General features: G+C 43.6%; 1 protein-coding gene across 1 annotated transcript in view; it reads left to right on the top strand.

The window, feature by feature from the left end:
• The window catches only part of LOC135083633 (huntingtin), an 87,707-nt gene that overhangs the window by 50,948 nt on the left and 15,959 nt on the right, over window positions 1-20,800 (top strand). Inside the window, exons 24-36 of the mRNA XM_063978336.1 lie at window positions 3,046-3,291; window positions 4,136-4,544; window positions 5,060-5,246; window positions 5,817-5,961; window positions 6,691-6,828; window positions 7,367-7,549; window positions 7,843-7,961; window positions 10,000-10,131; window positions 10,549-10,701; window positions 11,317-12,361; window positions 13,146-13,330; window positions 13,943-14,089; window positions 15,132-15,320. Of these exons, the coding sequence (XP_063834406.1) occupies window positions 3,046-3,291; window positions 4,136-4,544; window positions 5,060-5,246; window positions 5,817-5,961; window positions 6,691-6,828; window positions 7,367-7,549; window positions 7,843-7,961; window positions 10,000-10,131; window positions 10,549-10,701; window positions 11,317-12,361; window positions 13,146-13,330; window positions 13,943-14,089; window positions 15,132-15,320 (3,278 nt within the window). The remainder of the gene's footprint in view (window positions 1-3,045; window positions 3,292-4,135; window positions 4,545-5,059; window positions 5,247-5,816; window positions 5,962-6,690; window positions 6,829-7,366; window positions 7,550-7,842; window positions 7,962-9,999; window positions 10,132-10,548; window positions 10,702-11,316; window positions 12,362-13,145; window positions 13,331-13,942; window positions 14,090-15,131; window positions 15,321-20,800) is intronic.

Here is a 20,800-nt window from a genome sequence, read left to right as displayed (position 1 = left end):
TATCCATCTGTTAAAGAGGACACGTGAGATTATTATTTGGTTTTCTAAACATAAAAGTTGGTCTAATTGATCCCAGAGGTGGGTGAGCCCCAAGTGAGGTATTTTTTCAAATCACATTTATGGTACCTGTTAATCGTTTATTAAGAAGTTAAATGTGTTTTTCTTTAAGGATATTTATTGGGCCTTCAAATAACACTAATATTGTTGGGGTACCATAATTAAGAATGTTACTAGGTATGCAAAATCATTTGAAACCTTTGTTACAGTTAAAATTTTACATATACAAATACATTTGTTTTTATTTCATTAAAAATACCCAGTAGTTATGATTTTATAGGCATTCAAAGTTCGCTTAAATATTGAGTCCCGCCGACGGTCACGTGACCCCGCGTGACGTACAGTCGCAGAATGAAAAGGTTCGTCACCTTAGTGTCGGTTTTCGCTTGCACTAGGTACTGTAAGTAAGAGTCAAACCTGCCAACATAACAGTGCAAGAAACAGTGCTGCTAACATTTAAATAAATATGACGTTTGCTAACAAATAAGGTTTTGCTTGTTTATTTTTCTATCCCATCAGTGCAATGCAATGATGACATTGACCAATTGACAATAGTTTTTTTTATTTAATAGAAATAATAATGGCAGGTTGAACCAACAAGAAGGTTTTAGTTTATCAATCATAATAATCTTCTTGACAAGATAAATCGTCAAACAACTTTGATCTGAATAATTTTGAACTTTACTGACGAACAGTTAAAGATTATTTTCTCTAACTCGAGATTATTCTGTAACATAGTTTCAAAAGGTAATATGTGCTCGCGATTCGTTGAAGGAATCAATTTGAAAACTGACGAACCTTTTCATTCCGTGACTGTACATTAACAGTGTCTGCTCATTAGAAAACGGATGTAACCATACTTACATACATTTTTTTGTAAATACATACACATTATACATATTAACACCCAGACCCATCACAGAAATTATATTTGAACCAAACCCAAATCTGATGCGATTGTGTCGTTTTATTGCGAAGTACCTTCCAGCTCCATCATCAGACCCTGATTACTATATACAGGGTGTTAGGTAAATGGGTATATGAGCCGACACTAGCCCATGTTAACATGGTCATATAAATGGTATGGTGAAGTCAGAAAATTGATATCTTAATTTTAATTATTTTAATTTTCATACAAATCGGATTTTATAAAAAATATTTTATTATATTTATATGACCATGTTAACATGGGCTAGTGTCGGCTCATATACCCATTTACCTAACACCCTGTATAATTGAAGTACTCGTCAATACAAAACGAACGAGCCCAAACTCGATGGACTTAAGTCGTTTTATTATGGAGTTCCTATGGCCACCTTCCAGCTCCATCATCAGATCAGCTCCATGACATCATAATATTGCATGGTGATCCAAATTACATGTGTATGCGAAATTTCAGCTTAATCGGTTGTCCGGAAGTGGGTCTTAATTCAGCTTGCAAGATTCCACCCATACAAATTTGAGTCAGTCACTATATTATGACGTCACGCGCATAAATTGGTGGGCCGGCCGCCGCCCGCACCTTTAAAATTCAATATCTTGGAAACTAATTGACGTATCGAAATAATTCTTTCACGTGTATTTTTTATTTTTAACAGAGAATACAGAAAGCTAAAAAACAAAATTAGTGAACATTCTTCATTGTGTCAGAAGAAAATCTTTAAAGTTCGCGTCGCGGAAGGTGCGGTTTATTTGATGTTGAGTGTATGATTGTGTCAGAAGAAAATCTTAAAAGTTCGCGTTGTGGAAGATGCGGTTTATTTGATGTTGGTTGAGTGTAGTTTTGGCTATAATATGATGAGAGGGAATCGGCTTCGTATGGCTGATCGATGTAAGTTATCGATCTGCCTTCAAAAATTACTTTTACGAAGTTTGAATTTTCTATCACTATGAGCGTCGTATGTAGTCAAGTCAGGAAAAAAAACTTGTTTTGCGCGATTCAGGAAACGTACAGCGCCATCTATTGCTTCACTTTTGAAACATTTGCTATTGAAGAACAACTTCACGCACAATTCTCTGCAGAGGGCGCCACTAGCACGAAAAGATGAATTTATTCGCAAAAAAAATAAAATTATAACGTTTAACGGCACCAAGTTCATTGTTGTAATAAATTAAATACTTTATCATTTTAAAATAAGAATTTTTGTATTTTTTTTCTTTTATATTTCACGGTTGTGAGTAATAAGTGTTTCAATTTTGTTAAAATGTTATTATCTCTTCAGTTTAAAATACATCTAAATCAATTCAGGGGTTTACGCGTAAAAAGAACATAAGCGACAATTTGACTTTCGTAATTATAATATTATTAGTATGCATGTATTCTTTCCCAACTATTTTATTCCTAGCTTATCCTCAATTATGAACTTAGTGTAGTCAGGCCTCTCACTCGGCGGACCGACGATCTGGTGAAGGTCGCGGAAGGCACCTGGCAGCGCCAGACCGGTCGTTGAAAATCCTTGGGGGAGGCCTTTGTCCAGCATTGGACAGCATTTGGCTGAAACAAACCAACTTATACCAGGCCTGTTCATCTCCGCGAGTTTGCATCGAAAACAAAACACGCGCGACTACATCTGAGATATCTAATCGACGTGTACTCCTGTATTCTTCACCCATTTGCATTGTAAAACCAATAAACTATGTAAAAACGGTGGTGTAATCAATACTGTGCAGTATTTTAACTGCCTGAAGAATAATAGAAACACAAAAATGTAATTCATGCTCATTTATGTATTTCTTCCGCCATTTTCCGCAGTTTGGCACCTCACGTCACACATAATTTTACCGAAGTCAGCCCTATGGCTTCGGCGCAGTACCGATCACTGACGTTTGTCAACAAAATGGTGCTCGACTCTTGAGACAGGCTAAATTACACCATATAGTTAACGACATTGAGCATAATTTTTTTTAAATACCTTCGCGAAGAAAACCTTCTGTACGTAGTAGTACTTATTATTATTCTGTGCTTATACTCATCTCTTTCTTCCACAGGTACTAGACCTGGTTTCCTGCGTGCTGTCTCTCTCTCAAGAGCATCCGGAATCCTACTACAGATGGTCGGAGTTGGCCTGTGACACTCTCCTTAATCTATTGAACCAGAGATCGGTGGAAATTGACAGTTTTGAAGCCATATCTTCTTTGGAGAGACTGATAGACTCTGTGTATAGAGATGTTTTATTAGAACAGAGTAGAGTCGAGTTGTTGCTGAAGATATTGTTCAAAGCGCCTCCTGAGCAGGTAAGCAACTTTTTTACTTATGTCCATTTACATTTTTAATATAAGTGGATGAGACAGAAAATAATTTATACTTATCAAATTAAGAAAATCCCACTACACTTTTTTCTGTATGTTATTATTATTGCCGCTACCAACCGTGCGATGTGGAAGTCATTGGGTGGGGTCAAATGATGACGATGATGATTATTATAACACGGGTCTTAACGCAACGTTTATTAATGAGTTACATTATGTATTATGCAGCATCGCAGCCGAAACGTCAAGTGAAGTGACGTACATAATGTAACTCATTAATAAACGTCGCGTTAAGACCCGTGTTACTATTTTAGTTGAAATGGAACGCGAAAGTTTAAAATCTATATCTATTATGATTATTATTATTTCTACATTGAAAATAATCAAACCAAAGTTTGTATTGTGCGGGGATCGAACTCGCTTGTTGTTGGTAGTTAGTCAATTAATTTGTCCTGAACATTTCTTAATTTTAGTGATGTACAAAATTGAGCACATAGTCGTGAGTTTTTCCATCTGGCCAACGTGGGGATTAAAGGCGTGCGTACACTGGTGACTTTTGTCACAGTGTCAGTATGTCTCTCCATACATAAGAACAAGCACTACGTTGTTTCTCTTTTTTTCTTTACAAAAGTGTAAAAGAGAAATATTGTCACGGTGACAAAAAGTCACCCGTGCGCGCTTAGCCTAAATTCTTCAGCTACTAAATTATCCGACGATAAACTAAAGTCTGCTCATAAATTCCTAATAGCAGTCAACGCCACATTTTCAAATGAATATTGATTTAAAAAGTAAATATCTAGTTGATTGAAGAATTTATGTTTTTTTCCAGGCCACCACACCATACAAGCTGAAACTGCGGTACCTCTCAATAATAATGGTGCTACTGCGAAAAGTGTTAATACTCATTCCCGAAAGCGAGATCCTCCTATCGATTAACTACTTAAAAGCCACGTGTATATCTCCTCACTCCATATTTTTCAACGTGAAACAAGATTCGGACCCTTTAAACGTCCAAAACGTCAACGAAAACTGCGCAAACTTGTCACCAGATGTGGTACTTGTCAGATTCTTATTCAAAACATTGACATACGCGATTATAGAGATGGATTGCTGTCATGAGGCGAGCTGCGCCGATTTGGACCGTAAAGATATGGGCGATAAAGGACAGAATCACAGTTTGTTGTATGCGGTCTGCGTGAATATTATTGTGCAAGTGAAGCATATGCTGCATTTGACAAGTAAGTGACATTTAGAATATTAAATACTTTTTATTGCACATCTAAGAATTATGTGGAAGTCATTGGGGGAGGCCTATGTTCAGCAGTTTACGTCCTATGGCTGAAATGATGATGATGAAGGGGACCTACAGGTATTTATTTAAGATTTTATCCAAAATAACAGCTGTAAATATTGCTTTTTCACTTGCAATATACAACACACTGATTCCATAGTGTTTGAGCGACTAACAGTGCTTTTTTGTATTCAAGCAAATAGCATACAGAAAATTTTGAGGGAATTCAATCAATTTTAAATAACTATGTCCCACACAGTGTAATTTTTTTTTCACCTTTATTTACCTAAAGATAGAACTATTTTCGTAATTTGTTATGTAAGCAGCTTTATTTACGTATATTTTCAATTTAAAACCTTAAATTTGTAAAGAGTACAGTCACTTATTCACTGTAGAGTTCAGTCTCATACTTTTATTAATTTTAAATGTTTATTGTGGTAAATAAATGTTTTTTTTTCACAGACGGCTGCCTTTTCCCTCTCACAGCGAAAATAGCACAGAATCTCCTTCACAACGAACAAAGCGGACTCAATACTGGCTTGTACAGTCCAGAAGAGAACATACCCTTGGATTTGCTTAACTTGATCTGCCTTAGAGCGGCGCACCGCGCGCCGCTACTGACTGTACACTGGTCGCACTTGTTGATAAGGTAATGTGGACCTTAAGGTTGCTGTGTTAAGGTTTAGTTTACCTTTGGACCTGCTTAACTTGATCTGCCTTAGAGCTGCGCACTGGTCGCATTTGTTGATAAGGTAATGTGGACTTTAATAGGTATTACGTTGAGGTTTAGTTTAATTTTTTTGATGGCTGGAAGAAACGGAATTTTTGCAAGCTTAAATTGTAATAAAAATCTGTGGTTTCAAATTAATGAAGTTCCTATTTTGAAATAAAATAATTCTTGCCACTGTCCAATCCATCCATTAATAACTGCACCAAGACCTGAAAAACCTTATATTATATTTCATCTAGAACATTTAAACACCGTCTTCATTCGAATAAAACTTGTGTCGAAATAACTGAAAGTTAAAATATTTTTGATCTCTGGCCAATATGTCGCCGTCCAGTGTATTTAGATCGAATGACATGGCAGGTGATAACTATTCAGGCGTAAAGAGTAGCGTCGCCTATTATAAGTGCAAATAATCATCGACGGTTTTATTTTGAAATTAAAACTGCTTTTAATAAACTAGTCCATTCAACATAAAAATATCTATTCCAGATTAAACTTCCTTTCACACAAGTACTGGCAGAAACTGATCGGCTACGCGCGCAATTTGCCTCTTAGCGCGAGAAGCGGAGATACGGGATTACTGTGCGCTGATATATTGCAGATAGCGTGCGTCATGGCTTACTGCGAGTATTTTGTGAGTATTATACGCACGTTATACTAAAATTGAAGTAGCTTCAGCCATTCAGGAGCTACGATGCAATAGCATAGATAGACAAACGTCAAATAGTTTTCGCAAACAACGCAAAAATTGTTTCGCTTGCGCGAAGCGAGCGTCTACATTCCCGCTAGTGTCTTTTCTTGGCTTTTAGCTCATGTGATTACGCGCAAGTGTATTTTACACGGCTGTCTTTTGCGCACGTGTCTTTCGCGCAAGCGTCTTTTCTCATAAAAGACCATTCGCGCCAATGTCTTTCGCACACTTGCCTTTCGCGCCAGCGTCTTTCTCATAAAAGACCATTCGCGCCAATGTCTTTCGCACACTTGCCTTTCGCGCCAGCGTCTTTCTCATAAAAGACCATTCGCGCCAATGTCTTTCGCACACTTGCCTTTCGCGCCAGCGTCTTTCTCATAAAAGACCATTCGCGCCAATGTCTTTCGCACACTTGTCTTTCGCGCCAGCGTCTTTCTCATAAAAGACCATTCGCGCCAATGTCTTTCGCACACTTGTCTTTCGCGCCAGCGTCTTTCTCATAAAAGACCATTCGCGCCAATGTCTTTCGCACACGTGTCTTTCGCGCCAGCGTCTTTCTCATAAAAGACCATTCGCGCCAATGTCTTTCGCACACTTGTCTTTCGCGCAAGCGTCTTTTCTCATAAAAGACCATTCGCACCAATGTCTTTCGTGCATGAGTCTTCGCGCAAGTGTCTCTCCCACAAGTACTGGCAGAAACTGATCGGCTACGCGCGCAATTTGCCTCTTAGCGCGAGAAGCGGAGATACGGGATTACTGTGCGCTGATATATTGCAGATAGCGTGCGTTATGGCTTACTGCGAGTACTTTGTGAGTATTATCACCGAGCAAATTTTAGAATAGTGTTTCTTTTTGCCTGTTTTTTTCTTTTTCCCATTTTAATAAAGTCGGTTAACAGGAGAATAAAATGCGCGCATGCGTTACTACTCGCTCGCTAGTCCCTGCTGGATTAACCACAAAACACGGAGAGAACATTCTATAGAGTTTTCAGTCTCTCAAGTATTATCATTTTAAGCCAATGGGACACCATTGCTGAACGTCAGATTTCCCAAAGAGTGTAAAAAAGGGCATCTTACACTACCGTGCAAAGTATCTTGATCTTGTATCAAACATCCTCTCTGTAGACCTTAATTTTATTTCCGAAGTGAAGTAATGACAAAAATAATGAGAGAGTTCACTGTTTAACTCTGCGCGCGCGGACGCTTCGTGAGAGTTTTAGCGGTTTTGGTAGAATTGAAGGAAAGCTGCTTCTCCCACGGCCAGTTGTATGTGGCCTGTTCCAGAGCACAGAGAAGCCTGGTGATTCTAGCACTCGTAAGAAAAACATGCCATTTTTTTCTTCTTGCAGGTAGAAAACGGTCTAACCGAAGCCATCCATCTAACGTGGCTGCTAGTCAACCGCGTGCACATTCTAGTCAGCCAGTACCGGGAAGACATTATACAGAACCTGATAGGCAAGGTGCAACAGATTGGCGGCGCTTCTGGGTTGTTACTGCAAGCGGTCGCAGCGAGGTGCCAGAGCTGTTTGAAGGTATGAATCATCATCATCATCATGAGGTCATCTAACGTGGCTTCTAGTCAACCGCGTGCACGTTCTAAAGTTCGGTCGCCGAGCAGGTAGAATTTCGTCCAATGACCCCAAGCTACCCATCCCTAATTCCCTATCGCTCGCGCGTAATTATATTGCTGTCGCGACTGTGCGACGGGCGGCCGCAGTGAGTGAGTCATTTTTCAATTTCGCGTCGAGGCCCGTGTTTCTCTCATTTTAAAATGCGATTAAAAAAGGCAAATCACATCATGCCTAATTTAATGATTTGATTTCAGGACGAGTTTGCTCTAAACACTTACAAAATGCTATCACTATGCCACGAAAGTCAATCTGGGGCGTTAGTGTTCTTGATATGTCGGATTATTGGGAAACTGGAACCGGCGATAGCAATGAGGTATGTCTTTATTATATTTAAGTTAAAATTATTAATTAATATACAAGGTTTAAGTCATCACTTGTAACACACAATGGTTGTAGACTTTCGTCTTCAGGCACTGAGGTAATTTGGATGAAAAGATGTTGCGTAGTTTCCCGAACGCTGCCTAGTCGAGTTGGATTCGACGATTGACCTCCTTCTCCAAATTGGACCTACCTAGCTGGATCATTTGTCTGAGGTAGACATATTGTCAACAATCTCGAGAATTGAGCTCCCAACTGAAACTGGGTAGGGCCAGGCCTGGCTCACTCCGCGCGGTACATCCGATAATTACCTACATCGAAGCGCCCCGCCGGCGGGTATTATATCAGTCGAGTGTCACGCGCGCGCCCGTCAGGACGCTGGCGTGCGTTGTAGTACCTAATGAAGAATGTTCACTAATTTTGTTTTTTAGCTTTCTGTATTCTCTGTTAAAAATAAAAAATACACGTGAAAGAATTATTTCGATACGTCAATTAGTTTCCAAGATATTGAATTTTAAAAGTGCGGGCGGCGGCCGGCCCGCCATTTTATGCGCGTGACGTCATATTACAACGACTGGCTCATATTTGTATGGGTGGAATCTTGCAAACTGAATTAAGACCCACTTCCAGGCAACCGATTAAGCTGAAATTTCGCAAACACATGTGATTTGGATGACCATGCAATATTATGATGACATGGAGCTGATCTGATGATGGAGCTGGAAGGTGGCCATAGGAACTCTATAATAAAACGACTTAAATGCATCGAGTTTGGGCTCGTTCGTTTTGTATTGATGAGTATTTTAATTCTATATAGTAATCGGGGTCTAATGATGGAGCTGGAAGGTAATTCGCAATAAAACGACACAATCGCATCAAGTTTGGGTTTGGTTCAATTTTAATTTCTGTGATGGGTCTGGGTGTTAATATGTATAATAAGTTTGTATTTACAAAAAAAAATTATTTAAGTATGTTTATATCCGTTTTCTAGTGAGCGGACGCTGTGAATGTACGTCACACGGGGTCACGTGACCGTCGGCGGGACTCAATATTTAAGCGAACTTTGAATGCCTATAAAATCATAACTACTGGGTATTTTTGAATGAAATAAAAACTAATGTATTTGTAAATGTAAAAGCTTAACTGTAACATAGGTTTCAAGTGATTTTGCATACCTAGTAACATTCTCAATTCTATGATCGAAGTATTATTTAAAAATGGACATAAAGAGAAAGAAATATTGTGCGGCGTTCGGGTGTTTAAATTCGAAAAGAAATCTACCGGATTTTATTTATCTTTTTTTTTTCGCTTCCCAAAGATGCTGAAAAGTATGTTGGCCATGTAGGTAATCAATAATTCTTAGGATAGTATAGGAACCTAACCTACCATGACTACTGCTCAGAATGCGTTCGTTCGTTCGAACCAAATGACGTCCACTGCTGGACAAAGGCCTCTCCCAAGGTTTTCCATAATGAATGCGTACTTAGCTACATACGTACCTCATGACACATAAGTTGATTAATTATTTTTTCACTAGACAGCAACCCTAACAGCGTAAGAAGAGTTCAGAGGCACGCGATAGAAAGAGACAAAACTTGTAGGTGAATAAAATTGTAGGTACGTAGTGCTGTGCGAGCTGAATTCCACTGTATCGCGTGGTAGCAAGACTCGCATTTATTTAAATCGTCTTGCGGAGTAATCCTTCTGTACCTGTACTATTACTTATTCTGTGGTAGGGCGCAACATGGAAATTCGACTTAAGCTTCGTTTGCGCTGGATGCGAGCCGCTACCAATCGATCAACATGGAAAGCTATGTTCAGCACTGGACGTCCTGTGGCTGAAATGATGATGTTGATACAGGGTGTAATTTTTACACTCGATCAAACAAATGGTATTGATTCTGCTACTTAAATGCCTACCAGTCTTGTAGGAAAAGTACATCCTGGCCTGGTATAGCTTGCCTTACCACTACTTCGGGAAAATATATCGGCTGGGCAACTTAATCATTTATGACATGTGTTTTCTTTGACAGATTCGCGAAACTGGCAGAAGAAAGATGTAAAATGTTAAAAGAGTTGCCAGTGGAGAAAATAAACGTTCAGTTGTCCAAAGAAGATGTGCAAGTTGCGCTTGAGTTGCTGCAGAGAGACAAAGTTCATGTGCGGTAAGATATTATAATTACCTTTTATTTATACAGTACTAGCATTTGCACGCGGCTTTACCTGCATGTGTTTTGGTCTGTCACAGAACGACTAAATTCCTAAACCGGTATAAAACGATGGTATATTTTCCCTGGGTTTGACTTAATACCGAATTTCAAAGCGATTTTCTTCAATAGCTTAAACAAACATCCATCCATTAATCTGTCCGTGATCACAAACTCAGTAACATAGTTTTTATCCCAGTTTTTTAAGGGGGACACGCGCCCTTTAAAGACATTCTTTGACCCTTTGAAGTCATGTGATAGACCAAAATGTATGTGGGTAAAGACGCAAGCAAAATTTACAACACAATATACAAGATGACCTCTATATGACTAAAACAACTCCTAATTTGATTAAATTCTTTCATTTCGTTTCAGCTACTCAACTTTAGTAAAGGAGTTGAACTCGCTAGCATCAAGTGTGCACGATTTATCTCCATTAGACCTATCCCAAGACAGAGCAATCAACCCCCAACACATATTGACTACCAATGTGGATAGCAACTGGTTGCTGAATCAAGTTAAAAGCAGGTCAGTAACATATTACAATGCCTGCAGGCATAAGATGCGCACTATGATAAACTTGTGATTTACACATTTTATCATTAATGGAGGCCGCGTACCGGAAAACGCAGCGTGAGACGTCCACCCACAAGGTGGACCGCCGACATCGTAAAGGCGCTGGACGCAGGCCGCTACCAATCGATCAACAAGGAAAGCATTGGGGGAGGCCTATGTTCAGCAGTGGACGTCCTATGGCTGAAATGATGATGATGATGACGCATTTTATCGATTTTACGCGATAAACCTATACATTTGTTGACTAAAATCATCGATAAGATTATCACGGCGCGCATCCTAGGCCGGCTGGTTATCATATTTAACCCTTACACCAAGCAAGTTATTTCTGTCCCTCAATGTTAGGCAATATAATTTCCTCTGGAACAAACTTCATTGGTTTGGTTTTTATTGAAGGTTAACTGGCTTGGCTACGTAAGAATTGCAGTAATAGGAATAGTCCAATAGAAATGTATACAATAATGGTCACTATATTTTAACGCTTGCTCAAGGGTTAACAGATTTTTTGTCTCTCCATGTATCAAATAATTAATTAAACATCACTAACGTCATTATTTTTTTTTTCAGATGCTGTCAAATCCACTGTTCCTCACCCAAAGTGGCAAAACACAATGAGTTAGCACACTTACTGTCAAACCTGTCAAAAGAAGATCTGACAACGGTCGTGTCATGTCCAGAATTCGACAGGAAACTGCTAAACCCCTGTTTCAAAGTCGCATGCGACAATTTCATACGAGAATTCCTAAATGTAGTATCTGTTCAAGAGAGCAGAGAAGCAGAAAGGGACAAAATAAGACACCAGAGGAAAATGTCTAAGAGAAAAGAGGAAATGACGTCATCAATCGACAGCAACAAACTCAATGTTGTCAATACTCTACATGTGTTCAAAAAGAGCGACAATAAAGAGTCGAAATCGCAATTCTTTATTCCAATAACAGACGACGAAGTCAAAGAGAAGTTTGGCAATCTCCAGTTATCTGACGATGAAGTGGATTTCGTTCCTCCAGAGATTCCTTATCTGTTCCAAGTGTCAGTCGCGGCATTTGACAAGTGTTTGACAGACGTCATTAGACTGTTCCCAAAGCAAAACCGACCTATGAGTCAGTCAGAGAACTTCAATTTAAATGTAGAACTGACCATAGACAGGTATACAAGACGCTGCCACCAAGTTTTCCAAGACAAACTATTTTATCAAGAATTTGTGATACTCCAAACCATTATGTCTGGTTTCCTGAGTTCTCTAGATAGAATGATAAGCATTATAGACGAGACCGACTGTGATTTACTTGAGAAATGCATAGAAAACATTCTACCGTCCAGTCTAGCGAAGAACATATCTACATTTTGCGTTATATCATTACAATATTTATCCTTTTTGATTAAGAATAAAAAAGTAGTCGAAAGTCCCGTGCCTACTGACGTTTCTTTCCGAGTGCCGGCTGTTGTGACAGATAACGTCATAGTCGACAACGTCATTCAGATAGTGATGGATAACGTGGCGAAGGCGTTGACGTTTGAAGAGATATGGACGGAGTTGAATACGGAAGGGAATGTGAATAGAACGCAGTCGGCTATCAGTTGCTTGTATGCTGTCGTCAAGTATTTAGTTAAGGTGAGTTTTGAAGGGAACTGATTAAATATTCTTACCCTTTCTGCTGTATCGCAAATGTGTGTCAGTATGATCGATTTATTTTTCAGTCTTTGACGATTTTTAAGAATTATTTAAATACTAGCTGACCCGGCGAACTTTGTTCCGCCTTAATGGCAATAAATAAGCAGACATTTTTTTATTTCGAACGGGATAAAAAGTATCCTATGTCCTTCTCCTGGCTCTAAACTATCTCCCTGACAATTTTCAGCTAAATCGGTGCAGCCGTTCTTGAGTTATAAGTGGAGTAACTAACACGACTTTCTTTTATATATATAGATTAGTCTATGCAAATGAAAAAAAAAATACTTTGACTCAAAAGTCAAAAACGTCAAAACGTAAAATTTTTCTGTTATCGAAAATTCATTCGATTAAATCGATCATATTGACACACACTTAATTTCAATCCCTTTGTATTCTTAACAAGGCATGTCATTAATATTGTTTTTGAGCCATTTTGTGAACCAGGTTAAAACGATGTGAGAGACGAAAAAAAGAAATAGCAGATCTATTCTGCTTCTAGCTGTAATTCTATTTTTATCGTATTTGAATAAAGATTTAATACATCAACCCCTTTATAGTTTTGAGCATTATTCTATCTCAATAAAGTTCAGAATATGGGAGCTCTAATTTAGTCTTCTTCTTTTGCTTCGCCTTAATCATGCGCCGCCATTTCATTCTAACTTCAACGTCTTGTTCATGGAGTCTTATGTCAAATATTTAAACCAAAATAAACCATATTGTCCAGGACACAAGACCGCTAGTCCTCAAGCAGTTCATCCAGCATCATGATTCCGGTCCGCAGCCGGATCTGATCATAGTGGGCGACAAACTGGTCACGTTGATTGACTACTGGGAGCATAAGAGGAACGACGGGTGCATAGCAAAGTGTTACAGATGGCCGATTGAGAGCTTGCTCGTTAGTTTGTCGAGGTAAGATTGGTTACATTTGCCATTATTAATAAGTTTTAAGATGATTTGAGTTGATTTTAAGATCTTTTTTAACTTTATAAGGTTTTTAATAGTGAGAGAGAGTGAGAGAAAGAGAGAGAGATATATATTTCAAATAAAAGACCTGTTATTAAGATTTTTTTAGTTAAGAGAAGGTTTTTAAATCGAAAGTTTAATAGGTTTAAATGTTTATCTTGTTTTTTTTTAAATTGAGTCTGAGAATTTTCATTTTGCCCTTGCCGTTTGTCCTATTAATATTATAAATGCGAAAGTTTGGATGTCTGGATGTTTGTTACTCTTTCACGTAATAACTACTGAACGGATTTTGATGAAATTTTACAGTATTATTGTTTATAACCCAGAATAAAATATAGGCTAAAATTTATAACGATCTGTGACAAACGAAATTTCACGCGGGTGAAGCCGCGGGCAAAAGCTAGTTTATGATAAAAAAGTGTAAACTAAAAAAAATCGCATCTAAACTAATAATTTGCTATGTAACGCTTACTAGTTATCTAAATATAGTCTTTGAATGGACGCCTAAATCCTTCAACAATGTATTCAATCATAATTAATTTAAAAATAACTTTACAGGTTAGACATAGTAAGCAACATAGCACTAATCCCGCCCATAGCGTGGTCATCCGTCGAGGTGGTGTCCAAAAACGACCAGATTCAAAGGATAGACCTGCCGCTCCAAGCGCTGCAAGATATGGATGTTTTGGAGGCGTTTTTGTACAGGTAATATACCCATTGCTATAGAGATAGATAGTACAGTCAGCTTCAAATACTTCGTGACACCCAAAGTAGCCAAAAAGTTCGCAACACGTCTTTGTTACATTGGAATGAGGTTGTGTTGTCAACGTTTTGGCCACTTTGGGTGTCACGAACAATTTGACGCTGACCGTACCAATGATATCTTTTTTTAACCTATTAAAATTAGAGTGTGTTTATTGAGTTTGATAAAAAGTTATGTCATAGCTTGTCATTGCCAAAAAGTATGACAATCGATTGGTGGTGCCAACCAAATTATTGTTAGATCAAGTCGAGACTGTAATTGATTTCAAATACGTTAACTCATGCATAAAGGCTTCCCTCAAGGATTTCTACTACGACCGGTCCTGCACTGTCCGCATTCACGTGCTTCCCGCGACCTTCATTAGATTGTCTCGAGAACTTTTTTGCCCCGCCCAATAATAATAATGAATAAAATAAATCATTTATTTGCCAGAATACGGTTACAAATGGTTATAAAAAGAGAAGTTTCCAACATATTCTATCGTACATACGATGTGCAAATATTACAAAAAATACGGTTATGTTTTTAATATTAAGAAGTAGTATTATTATTAATTGAATATCATGCAAATATCAGAAAATGATTATGAATTATTGAAATAGCACAAACATATTATTACATTAGATTCATACAATGTCAATGATACATAAGAAATTTTTAGATGTCAAGTACAAAATGTCAAAAAGATTTTTCGGTCAGGAATTCATTGACTGTGTAATAAATACATCTTTTGTTTTAAGAATTGTAATAAATTATTTCTAAATTTAGTAAATGTCAATGTTTTAATATCTTCGGGTAATTTATTTAATATTTTTATTGCCATACAATAAACATTCCTTTAGCAGAGCGTCAATCTTTGTGGGGGAATTCTCATTTTTCAGTTTTCCCATTACCACTTAAGTTTGCAAATTCTGCATCATAACTGCAATATTTTTCATTTGCTATATTTTTAAATATTTTACAAATATTGAAATTCTATTTCAGAGCAAACCTCATAGGCTGGTCTTCCAAAAAACAATTCGAAGAGATGTGGGTAGGCTTAGCGGGAGCATTACAAGGCAACGGGCCGCACTGGGCCGTGCGGGGCCTGGCGCAGTTGCTACGCGGCGCCGCGCCCGCGCCCAGGGGCCGCGCGCTACACGTGCCTAGACGCACTCACAGTATTACTAGCGGGTGAGTACTAAGCTGAGCGAGAGAAGGGGAGGTGATAAGAGTGAGAGAGAGGGGAGGTAGAGAGAATGCCGCGTGAGAGGCGCGCTCAAAGGTACACTAGCCGGTGAGTAGCTGAGGCTGTGCGAGAGAGAGAGATAGGGAGCGCTGCTGCTGCAACCGAGCTAGAAAGAGAGAGAGCGCGCTGTAGCCGAGCAAGAGACGATAGCGAGAGAGAAGGAGCTAGTGCTCCCTCTCTCGCTATCACTCACAACACCACTTGCGGAACTCGTGAGAGAGAGAAAGCCATGCGTGGAAGAACCCGCCTGGGAAAGAGAACCATGTGTGGGAGAGAGTTACGCTTGGGAGATAGAGAGAGCCACTAGAGGGAGAGAGAGAGCGCGTGGCTCTCTCCCTTCCACACGTAGGACGCTCGCTGCAGGTGCGCCAATCGCACTAGCGGGTGATGAGTAACTAAAGCTTCATCGAACGCGACGCGTATGTAGCGCGCATCAAAGTGATATCAGAGCGAACCTAATGCCTCCACTAGTAATAAGTCACTAAGGCAGAGCTGAGACCAAAAGGAGAAGAGAGAGAGAGACAGGGAGCGCTGCAGCCAAGTAAGAGAGAGACAGAGGGTGCACTACAAGGCAACGGGCCGCACTGGGCCCTGCGGGGCCTGGCGCAGTTATTACGGGGGGCCGCGCCCGCGCCCAGGGGCCGCGCGCTGCACGTGCCCAGACGCGCGCATAATATTACTAGCGGGTGAGTACTAAGCTGAGCGAGAGAAGGGGAGGTGATAAGAGAGAGAGAGAGGGGAGATAGAGAGAATGCCGCGTGAGAGGCGCGTTCAAAGGTACACTAGCCGGTGAGTAGCTGAGGCTGTGCGAGAGAGAGAGATAGGGAGCGCTGCTGCTGCAACCGAGCTAGAAAGAGAGAGAGCGCGCTGTAGCCGAGCAAGAGACGATAGCGAGAGAGAAGCTCCCTCTCTCTTACTATCGGGTGAGTGATGGAGGCGAGACAGAAAGAGGGGGAAAGATAGGGAGGGCCACGCGTGGTAGAGAGAGCCACGTGTGGGAGAGAGATCCACGTGTGGGACAGAGAAAGAGCCGCGCGTGGGGCGCGCGTTACGCGTGCCTAGATGCGCCCTCGTCTACTAGCGAGTAAGTTACTGAGGCGGTGTTCTAAGTCAGTGATCCTAGGTAGTGCTGGGGCCGAGCGAGAGAGAAAGAGAGTGAGGGGGGGAGATCGCATGCTCAGGTGCGCCCATCTTACTAGCGGGTGAGTAACTAAAGCTTCATCAAAAGCAAAGCGTATTTAGCGCGCATCAAAATGATATCAGTGCGAATCTAATGCCTCTACTAGTAATAAGTAACTAAGGTAGCGCTGAAGCCGAGTGAGACAGAGATAAGGAGCGCTGTAGCCGAGTGAACTAAGGTAGTGCTGGGGCCGAGCGTGAGAGAGGGAGCGCTGTAGCCTTGTGAGCGAGAGAGAGGGAGCGTTACAAGGCAACGGGCCGCACTGGGCCGTGCGGGGCCTGGCGCAGTTGCTACGCGGCGCCGCGCCCGCGCCCAGGGGCCGCGCGCTACACGTGCCTAGACGCGCGCACAGTATTACTAGCGGGTAAGTACTGGGGGTGAGAGAAAAAGAGGGGAGAAATAGGTTCAAGAGAGAGAAAGAGGGGGAAAGAGAGGGAGAGCCACGCGTGGTAGAGAGAGCCACGCGTGGTAGAGAGAGCCACGCGTGGTAGTGAGAGCCACGCGTGGTAGTGAGAGCCACGCGTGGTAGAGAGAGCCACGCGTGGTAGTGAGAGCCACGCGTGGTAGAGAGAGCCACGCGTGGTAGTGAGAGCCACGCGTGGTAGAGAGAGCCACGCGTGGTAGAGAGATCCACGCGTGGGAGACAGAGAAAGCCGCGCGTGGGGCGCGCGTTACGCGTGTCTAGACGCGCCCAGAGGTCTACTAGCGGGTAAGTTACTGAGGCGGTGTTCTAAGTCAGTGATCCTATGTGAGTGCTGGGGCCGAGCGAGAGAGAAAGAGAGTGAGGGGGAGAGAGCGCATGCCCAGGTGCGCCCATCTTACTAGCGGGTGAGTAACTAAAGCTTCATCGAACGCAAAGCGTATTTAGCGCGCGTCAAAATGATATCAGAGCGAACCTAATGCCTCCTCTAGTAATAAGTCACGCAGAGCTGAGACAGGGAGCGCTGCAGCCAAGTGAGAATGAGACAGAGGGAGCATTACAAGCCAACGGGCCGCACTGGGCCGTGCGGGGCCTGGCGCAGTTGCTACGCGGCGCCGCGCCCGCGCCCAGGGGCCGCGCGCTGCACGTGCCTAGACGGGCACACAATATTACTAGCGGGTGAGTACTAAGCTGAGCGAGAGAAGGGGAGGTGATAAGAGAGAAAGAGAGGGGAGATATAGAGAATGCCGCGTGAGAGGCGCGCTCAAAGGTACACTAGCCGGTGAGTATCTGAGGCTGTGCGAGAGAGAGAGATAGGGAGCGCTGCTGCTGCAACCGAGCTAGAAAGAGAGAGAGCGCGATGTAGTCGAGCAAGAGACGATAGCGAGAGAGAAGCTCCCTCTCTCTTACTAGCGGGTGAGTGATGGAGGCGAGAGAGAAAGAGGGGGAAAGATAGGGAGGGCCACGCGTGGTAGAGAGAGCCACGTGTGGGAGAGAGATCCACGTGTGGGACAGAGAGAGAGCCACGCGTGGGGCGCGTGTTACGCGTGCCTAGACGCGCCCTCGTCTACTAGCGAGTAAGTTACTGAGGCGGTGTTTGGTGTGCGGTAACTCAGCCGTGTTCTTAGGTGAGCGACGTTGGAACGCGACGTGGAAAGAGAGAGGGAGTGGTTCCACTAGCGGATTGTAAGTAACAAGGCTTCATCGAACGTCAATCAGAGAGATCCAAATGCCTCTCCTAGTTCTAAGTAACTAAGGCAGTGAGGCCGAGAGAGAGGGAGCGTTACAAGGCAACGGGCCGCACTGGGCCGTGCGGGGCCTGGCGCAGTTGCTACGCGGCGCCGCGCCCGCGCCCAGGGGCCGCGCGCTACACGTGCCCAGACGCGCGCACAGTACTACTAGCGGGTGAGTACTGATGAGAGAGAAAGAGAGAAGGGAGGGAGAGAGAGGGAGAGCCACGCGTGGTAGAGAGAGCCACGCGTGGTAGAGAGAGCCACGCGTGGTAGAGAGAGCCACGCGTGGTAGAGAGAGCCACGCGTGGTAGAGAGAGCCACGCGTGGTAGAGAGAGCCACGCGTGGTAGAGAGAGCCACGCGTGGTAGAGAGAGCCACGCGTGGTAGTGAGAGCCATGAGTGGGAGAGAGAGAGCTACGTGTGGGAGAGAGAGAGAGAGAGAGAGCGGCGCGTGGGGCGCGCGTTACGCGTGCCTAGACGCGCCCTCGTCTACTAGCGGGTAAGTTACTGAGGCGGTGTTTTGAGTCAGACGTGATCCTAGGTAAGTGCTGGGGCCGAGCGAGAGAGAAAGAGAGTGAGGGGGAGAGAGAGAAATCCTGCCGTGAGACGTGCGCTGCACGTGGCCAGGTGCATCTATCGCATTAGTGGGTGGTGAGTAGCTAAAGTTTCATCGAAAGCAAAGCGTATTTAGCGTGCGTCGAAATGATATCAGAGCGAATCTAATGCCTTCACTAGTAATAAGCAACTAAAGCAGTGCTTATGCCGAGCGAGAGAGAGACAGGGAGCGTTGCAGCCAAGTGAGAGAGAGTGAGAGAGAGAGGGTGCACTACAAGGCAACGGGCCGCACTGGGCCGTGCGCGGCCTGGCGCAGTTATTACGCGGCGCCGCGCCCGCGCCCAGGGGCCGCGCGCTACACGTGCCTAGACGCGCTCATAATACTGCTAGCGGGTGAGTGAGAGAGATAGGGAGAGGGAGGGAGACGATAGAGAGAGAGAGAGAGAGCCGCGCGCGCCCATTGGTCTATTAGACTAGCGGGTAAGTTACTGTGGTTCTAAGTTAGACGTGATCCTAGGTAAACGAACTTAATGCTTCTACTAGTAATGAGTAACTAAGGCAGCGCTGAGGCTGAGCGTGCGCACACAACACTACTAGTGGGTGAGTGAGAGAGATAGGGAGAGGGATAGCCACGCGTAGAAGAAAGAGGGAGTGAGATAGAGAGAGAGCCGAGCGTGGGCGCGCGTTACGTGTGTCTAGACGCGCCCTCGTCTACTAGCGAGTAAGTTACTGAGGCGGTGTTCTAAGTCAGCCGAGCGACAGAACGCGATATGAAAGGACGCGACGTATTGCGGCCAATACTTCACGCACTGTATAGAAAGAGGGAGCCCTACAAGACACTGGGCCGTGCGGGGCCTGGCGCAGTTGCTACGCGGCGCCGCGCCCGCGCCCAGGGGCCGCGCGCTGCACGTGCCTAGACGCGCGCACAGCATTACTAGCGGGTGAGTGATGGGGAAGAAAAGGAGAAAGAGGTGGGAGAGGGGGGAGGAAAGAGAGAAAGAGGGGGAGAGATAGGGAGAGCCGCGCGTGGTAGAGAGAGCCACGCGTGGTAGAGAGAGCCACGCGTGGTAGTGAGAGCCACGCGTGGTAGTGAGAGCCACGCGTGGTAGTGAGAGCCACGCGTGGTAGTGAGAGCCACGCGTGGTAGTGAGAGCCACGCGTGGTAGTGAGAGCCACGCGTGGTAGAGAGAGCCACGTGTGGGAGAGAGATCCACGTGTGGGACAGAGAGAGAGCCACGCGTGGGGCGCGTGTTACGCGTGCCTAGACGCGCCCTCGTCTACTAGCGAGTAAGTTACTGAGGCGGTGTTCTATGTCAGCCGTGTTCTTAGATGAGCGACGATGGAACGCGACGTGAAGCGACGTGGAAAGAGATAGGGAGTGGTCCCACTAGCGGATTGTAAGTAACTAAGGCTTCATCGAACGTAAATCATGAGAACCAAATGCCTCCCCTAGTTATAAGTAACTAAGGCAGTGAGGCCGAGAGAGAGGGAGCATTACAAGGCAACGGGCCGCACTGGGCCGTGCGGGGCCTGGCGCAGTTGCTACGCGGCGCCGCGCCCGCGCCCAGGGGCCGCGCGCTGCACGTGCCTAGACGCGCTCATAACACTACTAGCGGGTAAGTGAGAGAGATAGGGAGAGGGAGCGCTGCAGCCAACCGAGAGAGAGAGGTGATAGGGAGGAAGAGCCGCGCCTAGACGCGGTCCAAGGTCCACTAGCTAGCGGGTGAGTAGCTAAGGCTTCACGAGAGAGGGAGACGAGAGACAGAGAGGGACGAGAGAGAGGATTGAGAGAGGGGGGATGAGAGCGTGAAATGAGAGAGAAAGAGAGGGGGAGAGAGAGACAGAGCCACGAGAGGCAGAGAGAGAGCTACGTGTGGGAGAGAGATCCACGCGTGGGAGACAGAGAAAGCCGCGCGTGGGGCGCGCGTTACGCGTGCCTAGGTGCGCCCAGAGGTCTACTAGCGAGTAAGTTACTGAGGCGTGTTCTAAGTCAGCCGTGATCCTAGGTGAGTGACAGAACGCGACGTGGAAAGAGTG

Source organism: Ostrinia nubilalis, chromosome 24, assembly GCF_963855985.1.
Source record: "Ostrinia nubilalis chromosome 24, ilOstNubi1.1, whole genome shotgun sequence".
Classification (NCBI taxonomy): Eukaryota; Metazoa; Arthropoda; class Insecta; order Lepidoptera; family Crambidae; genus Ostrinia; species Ostrinia nubilalis.
The sequence above is the reverse complement of the archived record's forward strand: the minus strand, read 5'-3'. Positions and strand labels throughout refer to the sequence as shown.